Here is a 21,467-nt window from a genome sequence, read left to right on the forward strand (position 1 = left end):
ACTCACTTCTGTAAGACTGGATTCTCCCTAAGTGAGGAAAAGGATTTCTCCTCAGTGCTATGTCATATTCCAAAACAAGGAATGACAGCCAGACCCTGACAGAACTGTCATGAGAGACTATGCAACTCTGGACTGAAGCTGAGTTCCTGTCTTTCCAGTTTTTACTTTCCCCTCAGAATTTAAAAAAAAAAAAAAAAATCATAGGCTCAGTTTTAATCAGAGCTCAAACTCAAGGTAAAGTACTTCTTTACCCTCGGCTGAGCTCATGAATATGCTCCCAGCACAGGACTGCTGAAACAGGGTGGAGAGGCAGGCTTCATCTCGCCTACAGCTACTGCCCTTCCCAGGTGCATTAGGCAGCTTATTTCAAGTTCCATCTTTCTGAAAGTTTGTAACAGTAGGAATAGAATATTGAGAGTAGACACAATGTATTTCCATTATAGCTTAAAAACAACATAAGAAGTATATCTTAAAAAAAAAAAAAACAACAAAAAGAGTCACTTTATAAAAGATCTCCATTTACAATTATTTTATTAAACAATCATCTTTTACATGTCATCACACCTTACCCCTGAAGTGCAAAAAACAGTTTGAGGTATTAAAACTGAAGGAATATTTGCACATATTTTGTAAGGTTTTCACACTATAATAACTGGAATATTCAGTATAACTAAATGATACATATAACTGCAGGTTTATAAGAATAAAGCTATTTAAAGCAAACTGGTTTGTCTCATTATAGCTCTGGACCACACATTCATAACATTAAAGGTGGAAAAAATAATATGTAATTTAAGTTGCTTGCAAAGTGATATGCCCATTATTCTGTTTTAGAGAACAGTCTAGAATTCAAAAGGTTAACCACTGAAATGGTAGTGATCCCCAAAGCACAAAAACCAAACTGACAAACCAGTTTCAATGACATAATGCCCTATTCACGGGATTTAATACTTAGATCAATGGCAAGTCACTTACAGTATCTGAAACAGATTTACCAGAATATTCCAATGCTATCCATGTACATGGAGGGTCATATAAATAGCACGGCTCATGCTTTTTTGTAAGATTTTTCCCTTTATGTTAGTAAATAAACTGCTAATACAGACAAAGTTCAGACTGGTTACTTCAAGCATTTTGAAGTTATTTTGAAGTAACATGAGGAAGAGGAGATTGGCTTTTTAAGTCTTAGACTTTGTTATACTGAAGAAATTGCCCAGAGACTTTATAGATCCCACTTCCCTCTGATTGTGTCTATTCCTTGAAAGAGAAAGTTGAAGCGGTTATTACTCTACATCTAATTAGGGTAATACAAATACTTTTTTCTGAACAGTTCAGGAAAATTGGAGAAAAAGTGTTTTTTTTTTTAATTTGATAACTGATTTAACTATTAACTTCAGTGCACAGGCACTTCATTTGAAACAGATCTAGTTTGAAACAGATGCATTTGAAACAGATGCATAGTGCTTTGCATCACAAACTTGTTTGGTAAAATTGAGTCCTGAATAATGGGTCACGAATGTTAAATAGCAACTAGTCTCTACAGCAGTTTTTACCATTATAAACAGCACTTTTAGTAGCTGCACATGCTAGGTTTTGCTGTTTATCATTGAGTTGTTTTATTTGCTCCGCTGCATGAATAAATTAGACAAAGGAAAGGTTGATTTTTTTTCTGTAAGAATATAGGTTTAAAATTTGGCTTTTTAAAACGTTTCCAAAACTGATAAAAAGTAAACTGCTTCTTGTAGTTTACTATTAGAGGAAAACACTATTTCTGAAAAAGTAGGCCTCCTCCAACTAGAAAAGAAACATTTTTCCCCCCATGGAGATCCCAACAAAGTTCTGCAAAACACATGTAACCTGTTTCCTCTTTGTTCTAGGGAAAGAAAGGAACCTAGGTGGTTAAAAGCCTGCCCAGGAACACTATGCTGTGTGTGGGGACAGTGTCCTCTCCCACAATCACTGCTTGTCTTCCCACATGATGGTTCCTGAATTCAGAACAGCCTTCAGTTGTTGCAGAACTGTGGCAGCAGCTGGGGGTTTACCTGGAAGCAGAGTGAACACGTGCTGATGTGCTCGCTTGAACCAGGAGAAAACTGATCGCAGCTTCTTCCGCCAGATGAATGATGATCAAGTGCCACTTAGCATCCTGTAGAGGCTAACAACTACTTTCACTGTTTGTTGCACAAATGGATGCTCCCTCCAGGTTAGGATATATTACCCAAGTTTTTATTTTTTGGTTTCTTCATGTAGTTTTCAGACATGGAAATCACCCAAAAACGTAGGAGGTCATAGAATGAGAAATTACATCTCAGGTGTCCAAATTGGCTAATCCAATTAAAACCTATCCCCAAGCTGCAGTTATCTGAATAAACAAAAAACAACTTTCATTTCAGGACTATATATGCAAATCTAAGTGCCATCACAATGGTTTTTAATACTTAGGGGGTAAAATGCAACAAATATTTTTTTCTATGGCCACCTTTTCCCTCCAAAACCGATAGTGAAAGAAAATTGAAATGAACTGAAATAATGGCAGATCTTGTAAGATCTAAATCCTGAATGTTGATTCTTATTGTCAGTATACCCAGAGGTGCCATACAAATATTGCCATACAACATTATCAAAATTCTCTCACTATTGTTAATGCTAACAAGCTACACTGAAACCTATCCAGCCTGCAAATACCAAATGCTGGCTGGCATTCAACTGCAGTCACACACTGTAGCGTCAGTGAAACCCTCTCTGGAGAGCAGGGGCCTGTGACAGTCAGTCAAAGACTGGGTTTCGTATGCCATTCAACACCAAGCTGGCGGGCGCCCTCCTGTGTAACAGGGCCAGTGAGCACAGAAGCAGGGAAAAGCTCATGACTCCCAGAATGACCACTCCTGATATCAGGGCACTGGTGACAGCGTTCAGCTGAAAATGAGGTTCATTCGCAGAACCTGCAAGTAATAAACACACTCAGTGAGAAGATCCAACATCAGATTTATCTTAACTTATCCAATTTATGCCTGCAAAGCATCTGTCAGCAGTATCTTGTAGAATAATAGTATCAGATTATGCTACAATTTATTTGACTTCAATTCATTACCCAAAACTGTCAGTCATTCAGTCATGTCCAACTCTTTGCGACTCCATGGCCTGTAGGCTGGCCAGGCTTCTCTGTCCGTGGAATTCTCCAGGTAAGCATAATGGATTGGGTAGCCATTCCCTTCTCCAGGGGATCTTCCTGACCTAGGGATTGAACCTGGTCTCCTGCACTGCAGGCAGATTCTTTATGATCTGAGCTACCAGCTAGCCCAAAGCATTGTACAATTTAGAGGCCTGGTATCCCCTGAGTAGCCAAAAATTTCATTTATAATATGCTATAAAAATTGACCAACAGATTGCATATGAGTTCAGAAATTCTCAGTGAACTTATTTAAAATGCAATAAACTTGTAAAACTAGAGCTCATTATATTTAGTTGATGACAGCTTTGCAACTAATTACCAAAAAATACTTAACATTTTTTAAAAATTATACTTTCACTTTCAACATATGTTAATTATCTTACCAAGCTGTGAATTGTTGGTTGGCGTCTCATCTGAGGGGAAGAAAAGAGAAACAAAAGTAATATTGTGTCTCCAAATATTTGCCAATGTCTAATTCTGTAATTGCTTTTTACCTATATGTCCCCTCACCTTCATCCACAAGCTCTTTGGGAAAGGCAATAATGAAAGTCTCCTAGACTGTCTGCTTTCTCATTTCCTGTTCCACATGTCCAAGATTTCTTCATCTATCCATTCCTCCATATCTACACTCTGACACTGCTCTGGGTGTACAAATAAAATCGTAAAACATACTACACTAAATTCTTTCCTGCTGACTTCACTTTATCATTATATCTCCAGTCAGGTTAGTGGGGGCAGTAATTGTTAACAGCTACTATTAATACATTTTTTAGAGCTGTATAACCTGCTATTTATTATTCTTTTATAGAGAAATATTCATTATTTAGTGCCACTCTATTTTAAGTGATGCCAATTTTTCCATCATATTCTGCAAAAAGCATCAAGTTCCAAATAGATAAATTCGTACTTAATAACTAAATGGAGGGAAAACATGACTCTTGAGCTTGAGTTGTAATTATTTGCATTTGTTAAGTAAGAGACTGAAGCTGTTGGTTCTTCACTTTTCCCTGACAAATATAACAGATGCAGTGAACACATTCATTTGGTTTCCCAGTTTTTGTTACCCACTTTTTAATCATATAGCAATTAACCCTTGAACTTATACAGCAAGTGGATTTTATATTTGTGTTTAAACACGTGGGTGTATATGTGTGTCTATACTATTTGAATCACAAAATGTGTGCAGTTGGCTAGTGCTTCTGGAATATAAATATTATTACAATTAATATGTGTGTAATGCCACACAGTATACAAAATGCCATCTCATATGTTATCACATTTAATTTTCATAATTGCCATATGGTTTAGATATTATTGCTACTCCCATTTTACAGATGAAGAAACTTCCATCTGTCACAGCCTTTATAATAAAGTAAACATATGCTTAAATAAAAGCTCAGTTTCAGAGTCCTTTTCCTAAAATAATATAAACTAGCAAGTGTGAAAAATGTTTTTAGTAAAAAAAGATAAATATCTCAAGCGACAAAACTCCGGGATTAATATTTGAAACAACTGATGGGAGAAGCTTGTGAGATGTTTATAGAACAGCTGATGGCATTTCTTTTCAAACATATGAGTGTTGGCAGAAATGATGGTTCTGCTGTTTGATCCTGAAGTACAATGTCCAAAATAAATAGAGCATTCATTCATACTATTCTTTAGAATGGTGTAATGCATTGCTGGGACAAAAAGAAAAAAATTACCAGTTTTCATTATAAGACATGTTTAGCAAAATGCTAACCTCCAACTAACACTGTCCTACGAGGACAGCTGCTTCTCATGGAAACAGATAGAATGTGCACACTGTGATTCATTGATCCAAAAGATCTGTGTGCCCCTTTCCCAAAACAAGATGCCTCACGAGGATAGGGAAGAGAATATCTCATGCTCTAAAATTCCTTTCTAAAAGTTATTCTTTGTTTAGGAATTGCATTTATTTACTCTTTAAAAAAAGGTTTCTATTAAAGAGTAAAAAGCTTCCTCCTATATATCTCAAATTAAGCAAAAGTTCCATGAATGTAATGACCTATTTTCTGCACTTTCAGATTAACAGAAGAAATCAGAATATCCCCTCCTCTTTTATGTTACTACCAGCACTTTTGTAAGAACAACATTCCAGCTGTAACCCACAAGGACTTGGGTGTGGACAAAATCTCCATGTGGGGACAAAAGTGCCAAATGAACTACATCAGCTGCAGGTTCCAGGACTCTGAAAATCTGAAAGCATCCTACCTTTGGCAGATGGCTACAATCAGAATGTGTAATACTTGGATATTGTTTGCAATTGTACTTGATAACTAAATAAGGTTAGAGAGAATAAGGTTATCTGTTATCTGCTGTTTCCTGATGTCCTGCAATGTTAGGATCATTGCAATTAAAAGAAAAATCAAAGCTCTGTCTAGAAAGAGGTGGTAGTGATTTTCCAGGAACTTTCTATCACCACACACCAGTTTTTTTTCTCACACCAACTTGGTCTTGCACACATCTACACTAAAAGTCATCTTATGAAATTTGACCAGATTGGAAGTCTAAACCTGGTGAGATCTTCAAAAAGTATATAGCTAGCTGAGGACTCATAGTAGGAAAGTATAGCAGCAATACCACAGCTGCTTAAAAGCCAGATGTGGCAGATAGACTGTCATTCTCTGCTTCTCTCTCAGATAAGTAGCTGAAATAAATGGAAAACATGAACATCCGCACAAAGATATAACAGAATGAATATTCTCCTTTCTGAGCACAAGCAAACTATTTTTTTTTTAAAGTCTTCGATTACCTATGTGGTAAAATGAACCACATATTTCAAGTTGAGAACCTTGGAAGTTTTTACTCTCCACTGTCATGGAGTAGCCATTTCATCTCTACCTTTGAATTCTAAGATTCCCGAGGGCAAAAACTGTGACCTCTTCTCTGCTTTATTTCCAGTTCCTAGAAGAGTTGCTGTCCATGCAGGGACTAAATAAATAGGCCAGAGTGAATTATTCCCTATCCATGAAACTCAATGACACTAGTTTAACAAGAGTTTGGCTTGGACTTCTCCACAGGAATCTATATTAAAAAAAAAAAATAGGCACTATTGTTTTTCAGTAATTGTACCTTTAAATTTCCAGAACTGTGCCCCATGATAAGCGTTTCCCTACCAAATAATTATAGCCTTTCAGAGCCTAAAATAAGAACATTTCATGAACTTTGAGGATTTTGAATTCTGAGGATGTATATATTTTTCTAAATCAGCTAACAAAAGATAAACAATATGGGGTAAAAAAAAAACAGAATGAACTTGATTTCATTAAAATAAAAACAAGATGGAAGTACTGAGGTTTAACAACTCTTTAAACTTGACCCAAGCCAGACGTCTTCGGGAAGGAGTGGTTCAGTGAGTAAACAGAGCAAAAATTCCAAGTATCAGAGAACTCTGAAGTGAGGAAATCATGCCTGAAATTAGACTTGTTTTTGAAAATCAGCCACAGGATCTACAGAGAGAAATTCTAGCTGAACTAAGGTAAAAATAAAGTGAAACTAAGGGAATAAGGTAGCCCTGGTCATTAAACTGGACATTTAATTTATATAGAATTTGCCTGCGAATGGATATGGCTTGATTTCTGAGTCCTGTTTGTTGTTTAGTTGCTAAGTCATGTCTGACTCTTTTGCAACCTCGTGTGCCGTAGCCCACCAGGCTCCTCTGTCCATAGGATTTTTCAGGCAAGAATACTAGAGTAGGTTGCCATTTCCTTCTCCAGAGTTGTGTTTACATGGAATTAACTTTTTTTAATTGTAAGGATATTATAGTATTACAGCGAAAACATTATTACACATGGTCCTCTAGGTAGTGAGGCCACCGTGATATCCAAATAAAGACCATCCTACGGTTATTTATCAAAATCATGAGAAATAAATCCACAGAGAGTGAGAGAGAGATGAAGTTTAAACATGATCCGTGGGGCTGTACCAGTGGAGAGACCAGGTGACTAAGAGACAACCTTAGTGCTTTGGGGAATAAATGTCATCTTTGAGGTGGAAACAAGTCTCAGTTGGAAAGGAAGAAATTCAGGCATGACATCAGAGGTACTGTTATCAAAAGCATTAGTTCTTTGAGGTTTTACCATAGATATTTTGGATGACTAGACGTGATATGGATGAAACTTATAAGCCTGGATAGCTGGTCAGCTACAGCAGGAATAGAAACTGCTACTGGGATTTGGATATCTAAATAATTTTGTTCTGTTTTTGAAATCATATTATACTGAAAGTGAATGTGTTAGTCACTTAGTCATGTCCAACTCTTTGAGACCCTATGGACTATAGTCTGCCAGGCTTCTCTGTCCATGAGATTCTCCAGTCAAGAATACTGAAATGGGTTGACAGGGACTGAAACTGGGTCTCCTGCATTGCAGGAGGATTTTTTACCACTGAGCCACCAGAGAAGCCCTATGTTATAATTGCAAATTATTTAAAATTTGTTATAGGTAGTTTGATTTGATCCATGTAAGAAAGAAGCAAGGAGGTTAATAAGGAGGAAAGTCATCCACTATCCTACATCTCAACATGCACAGAGAGATGTGACTTTCAAGGTTCTTTTCTTACAACAAACTGAAATGCTCTATGGAAGTAAGAATATTTTTCATTGTGCCTACTCATTCATAATTATTGGCAATAAGAACTGAGTTTCCATGCAGTATAATTCTATGAGCTATTTCTGACAGCTAGAGATAAGAATTGGGCCTCTGACAAACCACAAACCAGTCATTTTCAAACCATTCAAAATATTCCAAATTATCAAGGAGGATGAACTAAGTTTGAAATTTTATATCTAATAAATTTATGCATTTAAAATGGCCTATTAGTTTTTTTTATTACTAATATGTCTACACAAACACAAAGAAGTAAATAATGAAAGCAATTATCTGGATTTTTCAGAACCAAATGACTTTTTGCCTAATTATCTCTTTCAGATGAAACTTTCTTTTCACTGTGGGATAGGAGGTATGGGAGAAAAGGTAAAAATAATCTAATTGAAACATAATAATAGCCTATGCCTAATGTAAAATAGGGAAAAATGATTACCATATAATCCAAATCAAAACTCTATTTTTGTTTTTAGACAAATTTAGAACAATAGCGTTAGACAGAACCTGAAAGTCTACTTTTTCAAATCTTTTACTTTAAAAATAAAGAAATAAAGAGAAAAAAAAAGAAAAAGAAAAAAATACAGAAACATTTGCCCAGAGAAGTGAAGTAAAATGCCAAGTCCTACATCTTACTAGGACATAAGCTGAACTAGAACCAGTTGTTCAGACTTCAGTGTGTTTTGTTTATAATGCATGTCTATTTTAGCCAACTTAGCAGTCTCCAGACTTTTGGCACCAAGGACCAGTTTTGTTGAAGACAATTTTTCCATGGACCATGGTTGGGGTAAGAGCATGGTTTCTGCATGAGTCAGGAGAAATACATTTATTGTGTACTTTATTTTTATTATTATTCTATCAGATTTACCTCAGATCTACATCAGGCATTAGATCCCAGAGGTTGGGGACTCCTGATCCAACTAATTCTGGATGTCTCTGGGTTCACACTGATAAAAGCAGTATCCCTTTGGAGAGTGTGTGTAAGTGGATGTGTATGTGTATGGACACGCATGCACAGATATTTGTGTATATGAGAATATATTGCATAAACAACTGTGGCCATTAGAGAAAAGAGCACAAATGTGTGTACTGGTACCGATATTTACAAACTATTACTATTCAGGATCCTGGAAGGAAGCAACTGGTATTCAAACTGATAATTTAAGGAGATTTAATAGGACGGTTTATAAAGATGGGGGCTTCGCTGATAGCTCAGTTGGTAAAGAATCCGCCCGCAATGCGGAGACCCTGGTTTGATTCCTGGGCTGGGAAGATCCCCTGGAGAAGGGAAAGGCTACCCACTCGTCTTCTGACCCAGAAAATTCCATGGACAGTCCATGGGGTCGCAAAGAGTAGGACACGACTGAGCGATTTTCACTTCACTCACTTTATAAAGATGGAGGGAATTCACAAGAGAAAGTCAAGTTACCAGGACTGTGGGTTAAAGGGAGGGATTCCAGGACTCTGAGAGAGTGGTTGAGTGGAGACTGTTTCCGATGGGAGCCATGTGAACCTGACACCCATCCTCTGACAGCGCCACCTATTGGTCTAGCCCAACCAGAAACTATACTTGGCAAGGCATCCATCCAGTGGCTGCAGCTCACAGAGGTAAGTGTTTTAGGTCAGAGAGGCGCAGAGTAGATCCGGATGGGCAAATGAAACATGTCCAGCAGCCTATGTGTGTGTGTGTGTGTGTGTGTGTGTGTGTGTCTGTGTGTGTGTCTGTGTGTGTCTGTGTGAAGGGAAATGTGATAAAAAAAAAAAAAGCAATACTGTCCTTTGTAAGTTGAATAAAGAGGAAACTACCATGAAATTAAAGTTGTCTAGAAATATATCTTGTCTCACAGTTAATTAATGCTGTTTAGGAACTATTCTGAGTCATGGTTATAAGCTAAAGAACAAGCCATTTTGGAACCATCTATTACTACACACAAAAGGAGGCGCACTCTTACCACTCCGAGTAATGATGGGACCCGCAGAGAGAACGGCATTTCCAGAAGTACTCCGGGGACTCAGAGTGGTCCTCCTCCCCACATCTCGCCTTTCTCTGTGGCCACAAGCCTAAGGAGTTAATGAAAATAAGTGAAATTCCACACTGGCACAGAAGTGTTTCTTTATGGCCATTTGGAAAGCAGATCCTTTTAGAAGAGATACCACATGTTTAATTTTATTCATTTACTTCTGTGCGTTTAATTACTTTGCATATAACCGCTACAGTGTTTCTCATCCTGACTTGGGCCACATTTCTTATTTCCTTCTGATGTAATTGTGCATCACCTCATTAATTTACATAGCTCAACAGCTCTCCTGAAAAAGAGATGTGTTTATCAAACTTTTCTACTTTTATTTCTCTCAAGCCTTTAATAAACTTTTCCCTGAAAAATTGGTCAGCACAGAGCCAAGGAAATGCAGACTCTTCATTTAACCCCACCTGATACAGAATGAATATAATCAGTGATTGTAAAGAAATACATGGATTTGAGCGCACATATCAGAGAAGGAAACGGCAACCCTCTGCAGTCCTCTTGCCTGGAAAATCCCATGGATGGAGGAGCCTGGTAGGCTGCCGTCCATGGGGTTGCTAAGAGTCGGACACAACTGAGCGACTTCACTTTCACTTTTCGCCTTCATGCACTGGAGAAGGAAACGGCAACCCACTCCAGTGTTCTTGCCTGGAGAATCCCAGGGACGGGGGGCCTGGTGGGCTGCCGTCTCTGGGGTCGCACAGAGTCAGACACGACTGCAGTGACTTAGCAGCAGCAGCAGGAGAGCACACGTATAAACACACTAAAGCTTTTTGTTGCTCAGTTGCTCAGTCATGTCTCTTTGTGACCCCATGGACTGCAGCACACAAGGCTTCCCTTGTCTCTCACCATCTCCCAGGGCTTGCTCAAACTCATGCCCATTAAGTTAGTGATGCCATCCAACCATCTTGTCCTCTGTCATCCTCTTCTCCTGCCTTCAACCTTTTCCAGCATCAGTCTTTTCTAATGAGTCAGCTCTTTGGATCAGGTGGCCAAAGTATTGGAGCTTCAGCCTCAGCATCAGTCCCTCCAATGAATAGCCAGGACTGATTTCCTTTAGGATTGACTGGTTTGATCTCCTTGCTGTCCAAGGGACTCGCAAGAGTCTTCTCCAGCACCACAGTTCAAAAGCATAACTCTTCAGCGCTCAGCTCTCACATTCATACATGACTACTGAAAAAACCATAGCTTTGACTGTACAGACATTAAAGCTATTTTAAATCAAAAAACATGACTGCATTTTTCTCAGGTTAATATTGCATTTGTGTGTGTATTCTCAGTCACTCAGTCATGTCCAACTCTGCAACCCCATGGACTGTAGCCCACCAGGCTCCTCTGCCCAGGGAATCTTCCAGGCAAGAACAGCGGAGTGGATTGCCATTACTTAATCCATGTTAATATTGGTATGACCCTAGGGGGCCTGTCAGAAATAGAATTTTATTTCTTCACTAGTAAATGGGTGTATATGTCAGTGGCAGCTATCTGGGCTTCCCCGGTGGCTCAGGCAGTAAAGAATCTGCCTGCAGTGCTGGAGACCCAGGTTTCAATCCCTGGATCGGGAAGATCCCCTGAAAAGGGAAATGGCTACTCACTCCAGTATTTTTGCCTGGAGCACTCTATGGACAGAGGAGCCTAGTGGGCTACAGCCCATGGGATTGCAGCGGTAACATGACTGAGTGATTAACACATATGTAATACAGATCCACAGCTTTTAGAGTTTTTAACTTTTAATACCAGGGATTCCCTGGCCCTGGGAAGCTTTCTAGCACCAGTCCTGCCCCCACCACAGGTTTTCCCATCATCCTCTGATCCGCTCCATAGCCCGACTGAGGCTGGAAGTTCGCAGATTACTGTTTCTTGGGTCGCTGCTTTGACCATCCTTTGGTGTAGACTGTTTCTGTCTCCAAAATCACATCTCTTCCATCAAGTCTCTCATCTTCTGTTTCATCTCTCTCACAATGATGAATAGTGCCTTTTGCTACAGCACATATATATGTCTGCCTTTGCATCATAACATTTTGTCATATTTTATTCCTTGACTATCTCATGCTCCTAACAGATAAGCTAATTAAATTCAGAATTCAGGCACACATCTCTGTATTCCCAGTATAATGCTTGGCACAAAGTAGGTATTCAATACATCTTTACTCGATGAATGAAAAAAATTGTACTTCAAACTATCTGACCTGATGCATATTCACTTTCTATGTAGAAATAAGTTCCTAACACTTGATATCCTTCAGCTTAGATTAATACAACAGTTCAGAAAAAAGTTATCAAAAACCTACTGGCATGAGGAAGGGACAGTCATCAGCTCTGCAGAGCTTGGTAACACAGTGCAGGAAGACAGTAGACATTTTCTGATTCTTGTGTTTCACAAATCGGAACACTTCAAAAGAAAAGCGGCCCCGCTGGCTTCTACCATTTTCAATGATGGTAGTTTGAGGATCTTTGTCACAGCTGCGTGGTAGAGAAAGTGAAAACAATTAATACTGGAAAGTACCAACCCACCATGACTTGTACATTAATTTCTGCAATATTAAGAGGGTTTCCCCAGCATCCATTACATTAAGCGCTAACAAAATTGTGCCGTGTTACAGATTTGTAATAAGAAAATAAGCTAATCCAACATATATGTAGGAGTGACCATAGATCATAAAATTTAAACAAATCAGTTTATGATTACAATATTTCTGCCAAATTTTAGAGGAATCATACTCTTAGAGGTTGAAAAATCCAAACAGCATAAAATATGCAAAATAAAACATCTCTCTCTGCATCTTTGCCCTTGTACATGCCCTTCCAGGTCACACACAAGCCTGCCTGAGGTGACCTCACATGTTACAGCAGCCTCGCAGGACACATGCAAACAGAAACAGGAGCACATATTCTCATGTTCCCCTCTTCTTAAACGAATCACAGCAAACTCTCTATACTGTTTTCTATCTTGCCTTTTCAAAGTTTAACAATGTAACTTAGAGATCTCTCTGTATCAATAGAGTCTCCTTCATCTTTTCTCACAGTTGTATACTATTTCATCATGCACATGTGCCAGAGTTGACTCAACCTGTGTCCCATGTATATACCCTTGCTTGTTTTGAATCTTTTGAATTTTACAAAGCAGTAATGAACAGCCTCACAATACATCATTTGGAAAATGTGCTGGGTTGTCTACACAATATGTCTGTAAGGATCATTCTACAGACTTTGCCATATTGCCCTCTATGTAAGTATTGCCACATTTTGTACTGCCCCAGTAATGTATAAAAATACTTAATTTCCCTCAGAGCTACATCAACAAAGTATATGCATAGAATTCTGGATTATTCCCTATTTGACAGGGACAGTAAACCATCATCATGTAATATTATTTCACCTTTTTGTTAGTGTGAATGAATATCTGCATTTTTCATATATATGAGAGCCATTTGTATTTCTTTATCTGAAATTTATGTTCTTTGCCCAAATTTTAATTGTATTATTGGCCTTTCCTTTCTGTTTCCTTTAAATCCTTGGTTTTTAAGAAATGTGGTTCCTTGTTTGTTACATAAATTGCAAATTGTTTTACTTTGTTGTTTGGCTTTGGACAGTCCTCACTGTGTGTGTGCCTGTGTGTATATGCATGTATATGTTTGTATATATAATTTAATTTTAAATATTTTATTTTATGGCTTCTTGTATGTGTGCTAAAGATGATTTTCCATACTCCAAAGTTCTAATGATATTTTGCATCTTCTCTCCCACCATTTTTAAAGCTGTAGTTTTTACATTTAAATTAATAATCCATTTAAAGTTTATCACAGTATAATAAGCAAAGTACAGATCTCATATTTTATTTTTCTTATGATTACCTACTGTTCTGCACTGTTTTTAAAAATCTCTGTCAATCCCACTGATTTGCATATCATCACACTCTATCACCTAATAAATTACCATGCTTTGGATCTATTTTCAACTGAATATTGTAAATTTTTATCTACGTGTCTAGCCTCACATAATATCATACTTCTTAATAACTCTAGAGTGTCTATTAACTGCAACATCTGGTAGTATCATAACCTTCTCATTTCCTGTAGATTTCCTCCTTTCTCTTGTATTTTATGAATTTTGTGTTCACCTCTTTTTTCTCGCTTCAGTTAGCTTATGATTCTCTGTTCTTGTAGGCGTGCATTTCTCCAGGCTGTTTCTAGGTTCTGTGGCACTGGCACCCTCAGCATTCACTTTTCTTCCCCACTTCTCCGGCCACCTCGTCCCACACCACTTCCTCCCAGCCTCTTCCTATACTGTATGTCTTGATCTTATTAACTAATTTTATCAACACTAACAAATATTTTGTAATTTCTAGGTTTTCTTTTCCTCCTAATCTCACTGAAAATGTCATTTGGGGACCCATTTCAGACTCTATAGTTTCCAAAAAGAAAACTGAAAGAAGAACTAAGCTGAAACCATAGTCATACTAGAAGTCTAACGATCATATTCCAATTATAATATGCAATGATTATAGAAATTGTGAAATTTCTATATATTATAGATAAACAAAAATGTCAAAGCAAAATGATCCACCATCTTACCGTGCATCCATAACCATGGTGAATCTTTTGATGTATAAATATTTCCTTACATTCTTTTCTATAATATATCAGTCAGTCAGTTCAGTCACTCAGTTGTGTCTGACTCTTTGCAACCCCATGAATTGCAGCATGCCAGGCCTCCCTGTCCATCACCAACTCCCGGAGTTGACTCAAACTCATGCCCATCGAGTCGGTGATGCCATCCCGCCATCTCATCCTCTGTCGTCCCCTCCTCCTCCTGCCCCCAGTCCCTCCCAGCATCAGGGTCTTTTCCAATGAATCAACTCTTCGCATGAGGTGGCCAAAGTACTGGAGTTTCAGCTTCAGCATCAGTCCTTCCAATGAATACCCAGGACTGATCTCCTTTACGATGGACTCGTTGGATCTCCTTGCAGTCCCATAAATAAGGTCAATTGTACAATTGTGTATGCTGATTCTTTCATTTCATATTTTAATACATTTAAATGGTAAAGAACCACATATTTATAAAGACAGGACTATCAAGAAGACAGAAGAGGAAGAGATAAAATAGAACCAATCTTTTTTTCTATTTTATAAATATCTTTGTATGATTATAATGCCTATGTGAGCTCTCAACTTGCTGGTTCTCCATAATTCACCTACCCATTTCCTGGCTGCTGAACATGCAGTTGGTTCCTATTTTTACTATTCTAAATAGCACTGATAGATAAGATGATAAATACTTCTAGAATATGCTTCCTAATTCACAAATGTAGAATCAAAAGATATGAAAGCTTTTAAGGATTTTTTTTAAGGATATTGTTTCCCAAAAATGTTAACCAAATGAACACTTCCTGCAATAGGATGAGTGTCAGTTTGATCATACCCTCTTGAGTAGCACCTTAACCTTGATTAACCAATAAAATTTATTCTTTTGATTTCCCATCATACTATTCCCATCATGTGTCAATGTGCAGTGATCAGAGCCGACTGCATTTTATAAGCATGATGAGAAGCCGTTGCTTGACTCTCAAGTCTGTTCTCCTGTCAGATAAAAACGCTGAAAAGGAGCTAGGATGACTGAATGTTTTTATGATCAATGTCCCTTTTTGCCAAATGTAGATTACATTCACTCTATCACTGTCTATTGGGGAATGAAGTCAAAGTTATTGGATCTGATTAAAAAAAAAGGGGGGGTGGTAGGTTTTCATTTTAAATGCTGATAAATGAAGAAAAGCATTATTGGGTCTAAATTATCCACACCATTACTTTAATTTTACTCTCCTTTTGACATACCAAGAGACAGTCTAGTTTCATAAAAATAGTCACTGCCTTTCTCTTATTGCCAATAATCTCCTAACCATGCTTTTCCTAAGACAATGAAATATTCCCATATGACCTAAACATGAATAAAACATCTTTGATGTGCCAAACTTACTTGTAACTTTCATCCAACAATAGCCTTTTCAGCATTTCATGTTGAAAACTGTTCTCCACTTTTACACTTCCAACTATATTTTAATTTTTGTTCAGAATGTAAAACTTTAAATTTATAAGCTATAAAAGTACCTTATAATTCATCTGTCTTCAGTTTTCTATTGGAATTATCTACAATTTAATTATTGCTATCAATACAAGGCTTAGACACTAACCTAAGGAAGAGATCATATCGAGTATCATCATTTGGGTTCCCTGATGGGGTCGTGTAGCAATAATCCATTAAGACATTCCATCTGCAAGGAAAAGGAAGAACAATCGAGAGTCAGAGTCTCCTTTGGATATTAGTTATTAACCCAAAGGAAGTAGATATTCACAAACATCTTACTCCAGGGAATATAGTTTTTTAACTAGTTATTTCCTGAGACTTCTTCTTTAATAAAATGTTCTCCTAAACTCAGAGTGTTTAAAAGTCTGCAACAAATTACCATCGCACATCAAGTATCACATAAAACCAAGAACAGAAATGCCAAGAAGACAAAAAGTGAGAAAGCAAAGTAGAATCAAATTTCTCAAGAGCACCAATCTCTTCAGGATGCAAAGTTTAAATAATAATATATGAGAAACCCAAAATAAATCATATACATGTTATAATTTTTTATTAAGGTAGAAATGTATCTTCACTTTTGAATTTCCTTTCAATTTTGATCATTCTGGATTTTCTAAGAATCAGAAAAAATGACTAATTTGGTTATTTTGCAGAGATGTTTCTGGGGATTGTTATATATAGTTGTGGGCCAGAGTTCTTTTGTTTTTTTTAAATAAACATTTATTGAATATTAACACACACATAGGAGGACTTCCCCTGTGGCTCAGCAATAAAGAATCCACCTGTAAAGCAGAAAATGCAGGAGACACAGGTGTGATTCCTGGGTCAGGAAGATCCCCTGGAGGAGGGCATGGCAATCCATTCCAGTACTCTTTCCTGGAGAATCCCATGAACAGAGGAGCCTGGTAGGCTATAGTCCATGGGGTCACAAAGAGTCAGACATGACAAGAGCAATTGAGCATGCAGGGAAACACGCACATAGAAAATATACAGGCCACGTGGTCACAAAATTACTGCAGCTGACTAAGCATCTTTCAGATGAAAAAGCAGAATATTCTGGTAGCCGCAGAGCTCTCCCCATGCCCTCTTCCAGTCACTACCTCTCCTTCTTTAAGGGAAGAAATGTTATTTTCCAGTTAATGACTGAAAGTATCACCTTTTCATCCTTGCAGTTTATTTCTATTTATTGAGTTCAGTTCAGTCGCTCAGTCGTGTCCGACTCTTTGCGACCCCATGAATCGCAGCACCCCAGGCCTCCCAGTCCATCACCAACTCCCGGAGTCCACCCAAACCCATGTCGATTGAGTCGATGATGCCATCCAACCATCTCATCCTCTGTCGTCCCCTTCTCCGCCTGCCCTCAATCTTTTCCAGCATCAGGGTCTTTTCAAATGAGTCAGCTCTTCGCATCAGGTGGCCACAGTATTGGAGTTTCAACTTCAACATCAGTCCTTCCAATGAACACCCAGGACTGATCTCCTTTAGGAAGGACTGGTTGGATTTCCTTGCAGTCCAAGGAACTCTCAAGAGTCTTCTCCAACACCACAGTTCAAGAGCATCAATTCTTCTGTGCTCAGCTTTCTTTATAGTCCAACTCTCACATCCACACATGACCACTGGAAAAACCATAGCCTTGACCAGACAGACCTTTGTTGACAAAGTGATGTCTCTGCTTTTTAATATGCTGTCTAGGTTGGTCATAACTTTACTTCCAAGGAGTAAGCGTCTTTTAATTTCATGGCTGCAATCACCATCTTCAGTGATTTTGGAGACCAGAAAAATAAAGTCAGTCACTGTTTCCACTGTTTCCCCTTCTATTTGCCATGAAGTGATGGGACCGGATGCCATGATGTTAGTTTTCTGAATGTTGAGCTTTAAACCAACTTTTTCACTCTCCTCTTTCACTTTCATCAAGAGGCTTTTTAGTTCCTCTTCACTTTCTGCCATAAAGGTGGTGTCATCTGCATATCTGAGGTTATTGATATTTCTCCTGGCAATCTTGATTCCAGCTTGTGCTTCCACCAGCCCAGCGTTTCTCATGATGTACTCTGCATATAAGTTAAATAAGCAGGGTGACAATATACAGCCTTGACGTACTCCTTTTCCTATTTGGAACCAGTCTGTTGTGCCATGTCCAGTTCTAACTGTTGCTTCCTGACCTGCCTACAGGTTTCTCAAGAGGCAGGCCTATTAATTAGGCATTCCTAAATGGTGTGGCAATGACAATATTTTTTTTAAGTGAATGAGCTACTAAGATTCATCAGGCTTTAGGCGGCCAAAATGTTTTAACCAACAAAAAGACAGGAGCTTGAAAATACCTGCCATCCAGATTAGTGGCTTGCACAGCTGCAAATACTTTGGTTTTCAAAGGTAGTCCTATACTCGGGATAATTAACTGCTGATTGTAGGTCGAATCCTAATAATAAAAAAAATAAGCAATTAATCCATCATTGCCTTCCCAACAACAGCACGTTTACTTAAGACAATAATGTCCTATTAAAAAAAGAGAGAGCAAATCAACATAAATTTACTGAACCAACTCTGAAAAGGACCTAGTTAATCCTCTAGTTTTTGGCCGAACTGTTCTTAAAGCATATCCAAGTAACAAACTCACTTCCATGCATAAATCTTTTCATGTCCATAGTTTATCAGTTATGATGATGAATGTTCAGTGTATTTAAATTATATGCAATGGTTACTAGTAAGAGGTTAGTATTTAGTTTGGCTAATATTCAACTATTAATATTCAGTTTATTTAAATTCATATTTCATTTATTTAAATTATATTAGTAGCTAATATTCAGTTTATTTAAATTATATCTGCTTCAGTTTAAGCCCTTTGCTACTGGAGCTGTAAATCTTTATACTTTTAATAATCTCTTATTAACCCAAAGTCCCTTATCTCACAATTTAAAATTACCAGAATTTAATTGAAAACAAAAACAAACAAGGGACCAGTATGTTCTCCAAGTTGTCAAAAATGCATGCTATGGAATTCCTGTACTAGATAACATGGTGAGGACTTATAGAAGGATGTCTTAGGACTTCATTTCTACCTTTTATCCTTAGTTTAGACCAATTCTGCAGAGCTAATTTATATAATTCCCCAATCTACAGTAGATTATGGAAGCAAGTTAGAAATTGGTAGTACAGAAAAGCAGAAAAAAAAAATGAAGAATAAAGAAAAAACTTCTCAAAATCTAAGTTGTCAAATCATTTAGCATGGAGACAAACTGTTTCCCCCAAATTTAGTAACTCTGAAGATAAAGCTATTTTGCAGCAAAGGGAAATATTTAATGAAATCTCAACATCATCAAGCAAAGGCAGAATACACAGCTCCCTCTGTTTCAGAAGGCTGGGAAGAAACAACAGATACTGAATTTTGAAACTTAAAACAATAATAACTTGGATGCTTCACTTTTGAAAGAGTTGCATTCATGTGGAACATTTCATTCCCAAATAAAGCCTGATAAGTGAGGGATTATATGCTGTACTTATTTTCTGTATTTCTGTGATAAATGATAACAGCTCCTCTACCATTTCTCATAGGTAGTATTTTTAATTAGTTCTCTTCCTGGCTCCCTTTTTCAACGTCTTCAAGTTATACACACTTCATCGACTATTATGGCTCATTCATCTTGTACTTGCATCGGTATTGTCCCAAAGGATCTTACTTCATTTTTTTACAAATATTATATTACAAAGTCATTTGCAAATGATATGACTCAGCTATGGCTTAATCTTAATTATCACCTTTTTCTCCTAAAACTCTTTTAAACAGTAATGTTTAGATTTTATTTTCTATAGTTGCCTTACTCCTGTTAGTAAATATTATCCCTAAAATCAATTATATTCATTTTAGATTTCTTCTTCAACTTTAAAAATAATTCATCATTACCATATCCCAGTTTTAGATTTACTCTGTGTATCTGCTCAGAAGACACTATTACCTAGGTGCAATTCAAATTCAAAATCATCCTCACTTAATTGCCACAGAGAAGAAAACTAATCTATTTATATTATGCAAGAATAAGGGCCAAGGTCAACTCGAGGTAAACTGCACATATTGAAATCACAAAATCAATAAATGTCATTATTTTTTACAAGCAAAATTTTCCTAAGTACATTCAGTGAATCCCATAACACACAGAAATAATTGTACTGAATCCACATTCAGTACAAATTTTCCTTTTCAAATAGCTAACCACAGAATAAGAGTAATAGGTATGTAATATAACTTTTCATAATTCGCAAGGGTTAGAAATCAAAACCTTTGCATATAAAATAGGAAAATATGGCCCCGAATGGTTGTAACATAATACTTAGTTTGAAATGCTACAATAAAATCACATTTGGGTACCTAAGTGTTAGAGTTTCAAACAAATAATAAATATGGTTTTGGATAAATTCATTAAAATATACCAAAGGTCTGTTTAGTTAAAACTATAGTTTTTTCAGAAGTCATGTACAGATGTGAAAGTTGGACCAGAAAGAAGGCTGAACACCAAAGAATTGATGCTTTCAAATGGTGATGCTGGAGAAGATTCTTGAGAGTCCCTCGGAAAGCAAGAAGATCAAACCAGTCAATCCTAAAGGAAATCAAGTCAAAATATTCATTGGAAGGACTGCTGCTGAAGTTGAAGCTCCAATACTTGGCCACCTGATTTGAAAAGCCAAGTCATTGAAAAAGACCCTGATGCTGGGAAAGATTGAGGGCAGGAAGAGAAGGGGGCGACAGAGGATGATGATTGGATGGCATCACTAACTCAATGGACATGAATTTGAGCAAACTCCGGGAGATAGTGAAGGAGAGGGAACCCTGACATGCTGCCGTCCATGGGGTCACAAAGAGTCAGACATGACTTAGTGACTGAACAATAACAAAAATTTTTTTCCAGTATAAATTGCTAGTTTTTTTAATGTCCTGAAAGATGGCAAAATACTACAATGGTGCCAAGTTAAAAAATTAGTTTGAGGCAGTGAAATTCTTCTATATGATACAACAATAATGGACATATGCCATGCACAGTTTTTAAAACCCATAGGATATATAACATGAAGCATTAACCTAAATGTAAACTATGAAAATTACTTAATATATCAATATTGGTTCATAAATTATAAGCAATATGCCACATGCCCCATAATGCAAGGTGTAAGTAATAAAGGAAACTGTATGTAGGCCCTGGAGGTCTATAGGAATTCTCTGTACTTTTAGATCAATTTTTCTATAAACCTAAAACTTCTCTAAAAAAACAGTTTGCTGATTAAAAAAAAAAAAAGACAAAACAAAAACAACAAGTTTGTAGGGAAGTGGTTGAGTTTTATCAGATAACTGTTTGGTAAGCAAATTTCAAATTTCAATGTGTTAATTCAACCATTAGTAATATCATTGCAAATTGGTTAAAAATGAGAATGATTTTGATACTATGTATTTTGTTTATAGTCATAGCAAATAATTACCATTTAACTATCAAATTAAAATCTTAGGTTATCATCAAATTATAGGCTTTTATTTGGCACTAAGATTCTAGGAACTCTTTGAAGGATTAGGTCTAGTTTAGCAACCGG

General features: G+C 37.2%; 1 protein-coding gene across 2 annotated transcripts in view; it reads right to left on the reverse strand.

The window, feature by feature from the left end:
• Positions 1-514: 514 nt before the first annotated feature.
• The window catches only part of ZPLD1 (zona pellucida like domain containing 1), a 78,548-nt gene continuing 57,595 nt past the window's right edge, over positions 515-21,467 (reverse strand). For both annotated transcript variants that reach the window (XM_070454951.1, XM_020912870.2), the window contains 6 exons: positions 18,215-18,312; positions 16,003-16,083; positions 12,107-12,278; positions 9,747-9,855; positions 3,556-3,585; positions 515-2,942 (listed from right to left, as the gene is read on the reverse strand). In XM_070454951.1, the coding sequence (XP_070311052.1) occupies positions 2,767-2,942; positions 3,556-3,585; positions 9,747-9,855; positions 12,107-12,278; positions 16,003-16,083; positions 18,215-18,312 (666 nt within the window). In that variant the 3' untranslated portion in view covers positions 515-2,766. The remainder of the gene's footprint in view (positions 2,943-3,555; positions 3,586-9,746; positions 9,856-12,106; positions 12,279-16,002; positions 16,084-18,214; positions 18,313-21,467) is intronic.

Source organism: Odocoileus virginianus, chromosome 25 (assembly GCF_023699985.2).
Source record: "Odocoileus virginianus isolate 20LAN1187 ecotype Illinois chromosome 25, Ovbor_1.2, whole genome shotgun sequence".
Taxonomy (NCBI): Eukaryota; Metazoa; Chordata; class Mammalia; order Artiodactyla; family Cervidae; genus Odocoileus; species Odocoileus virginianus.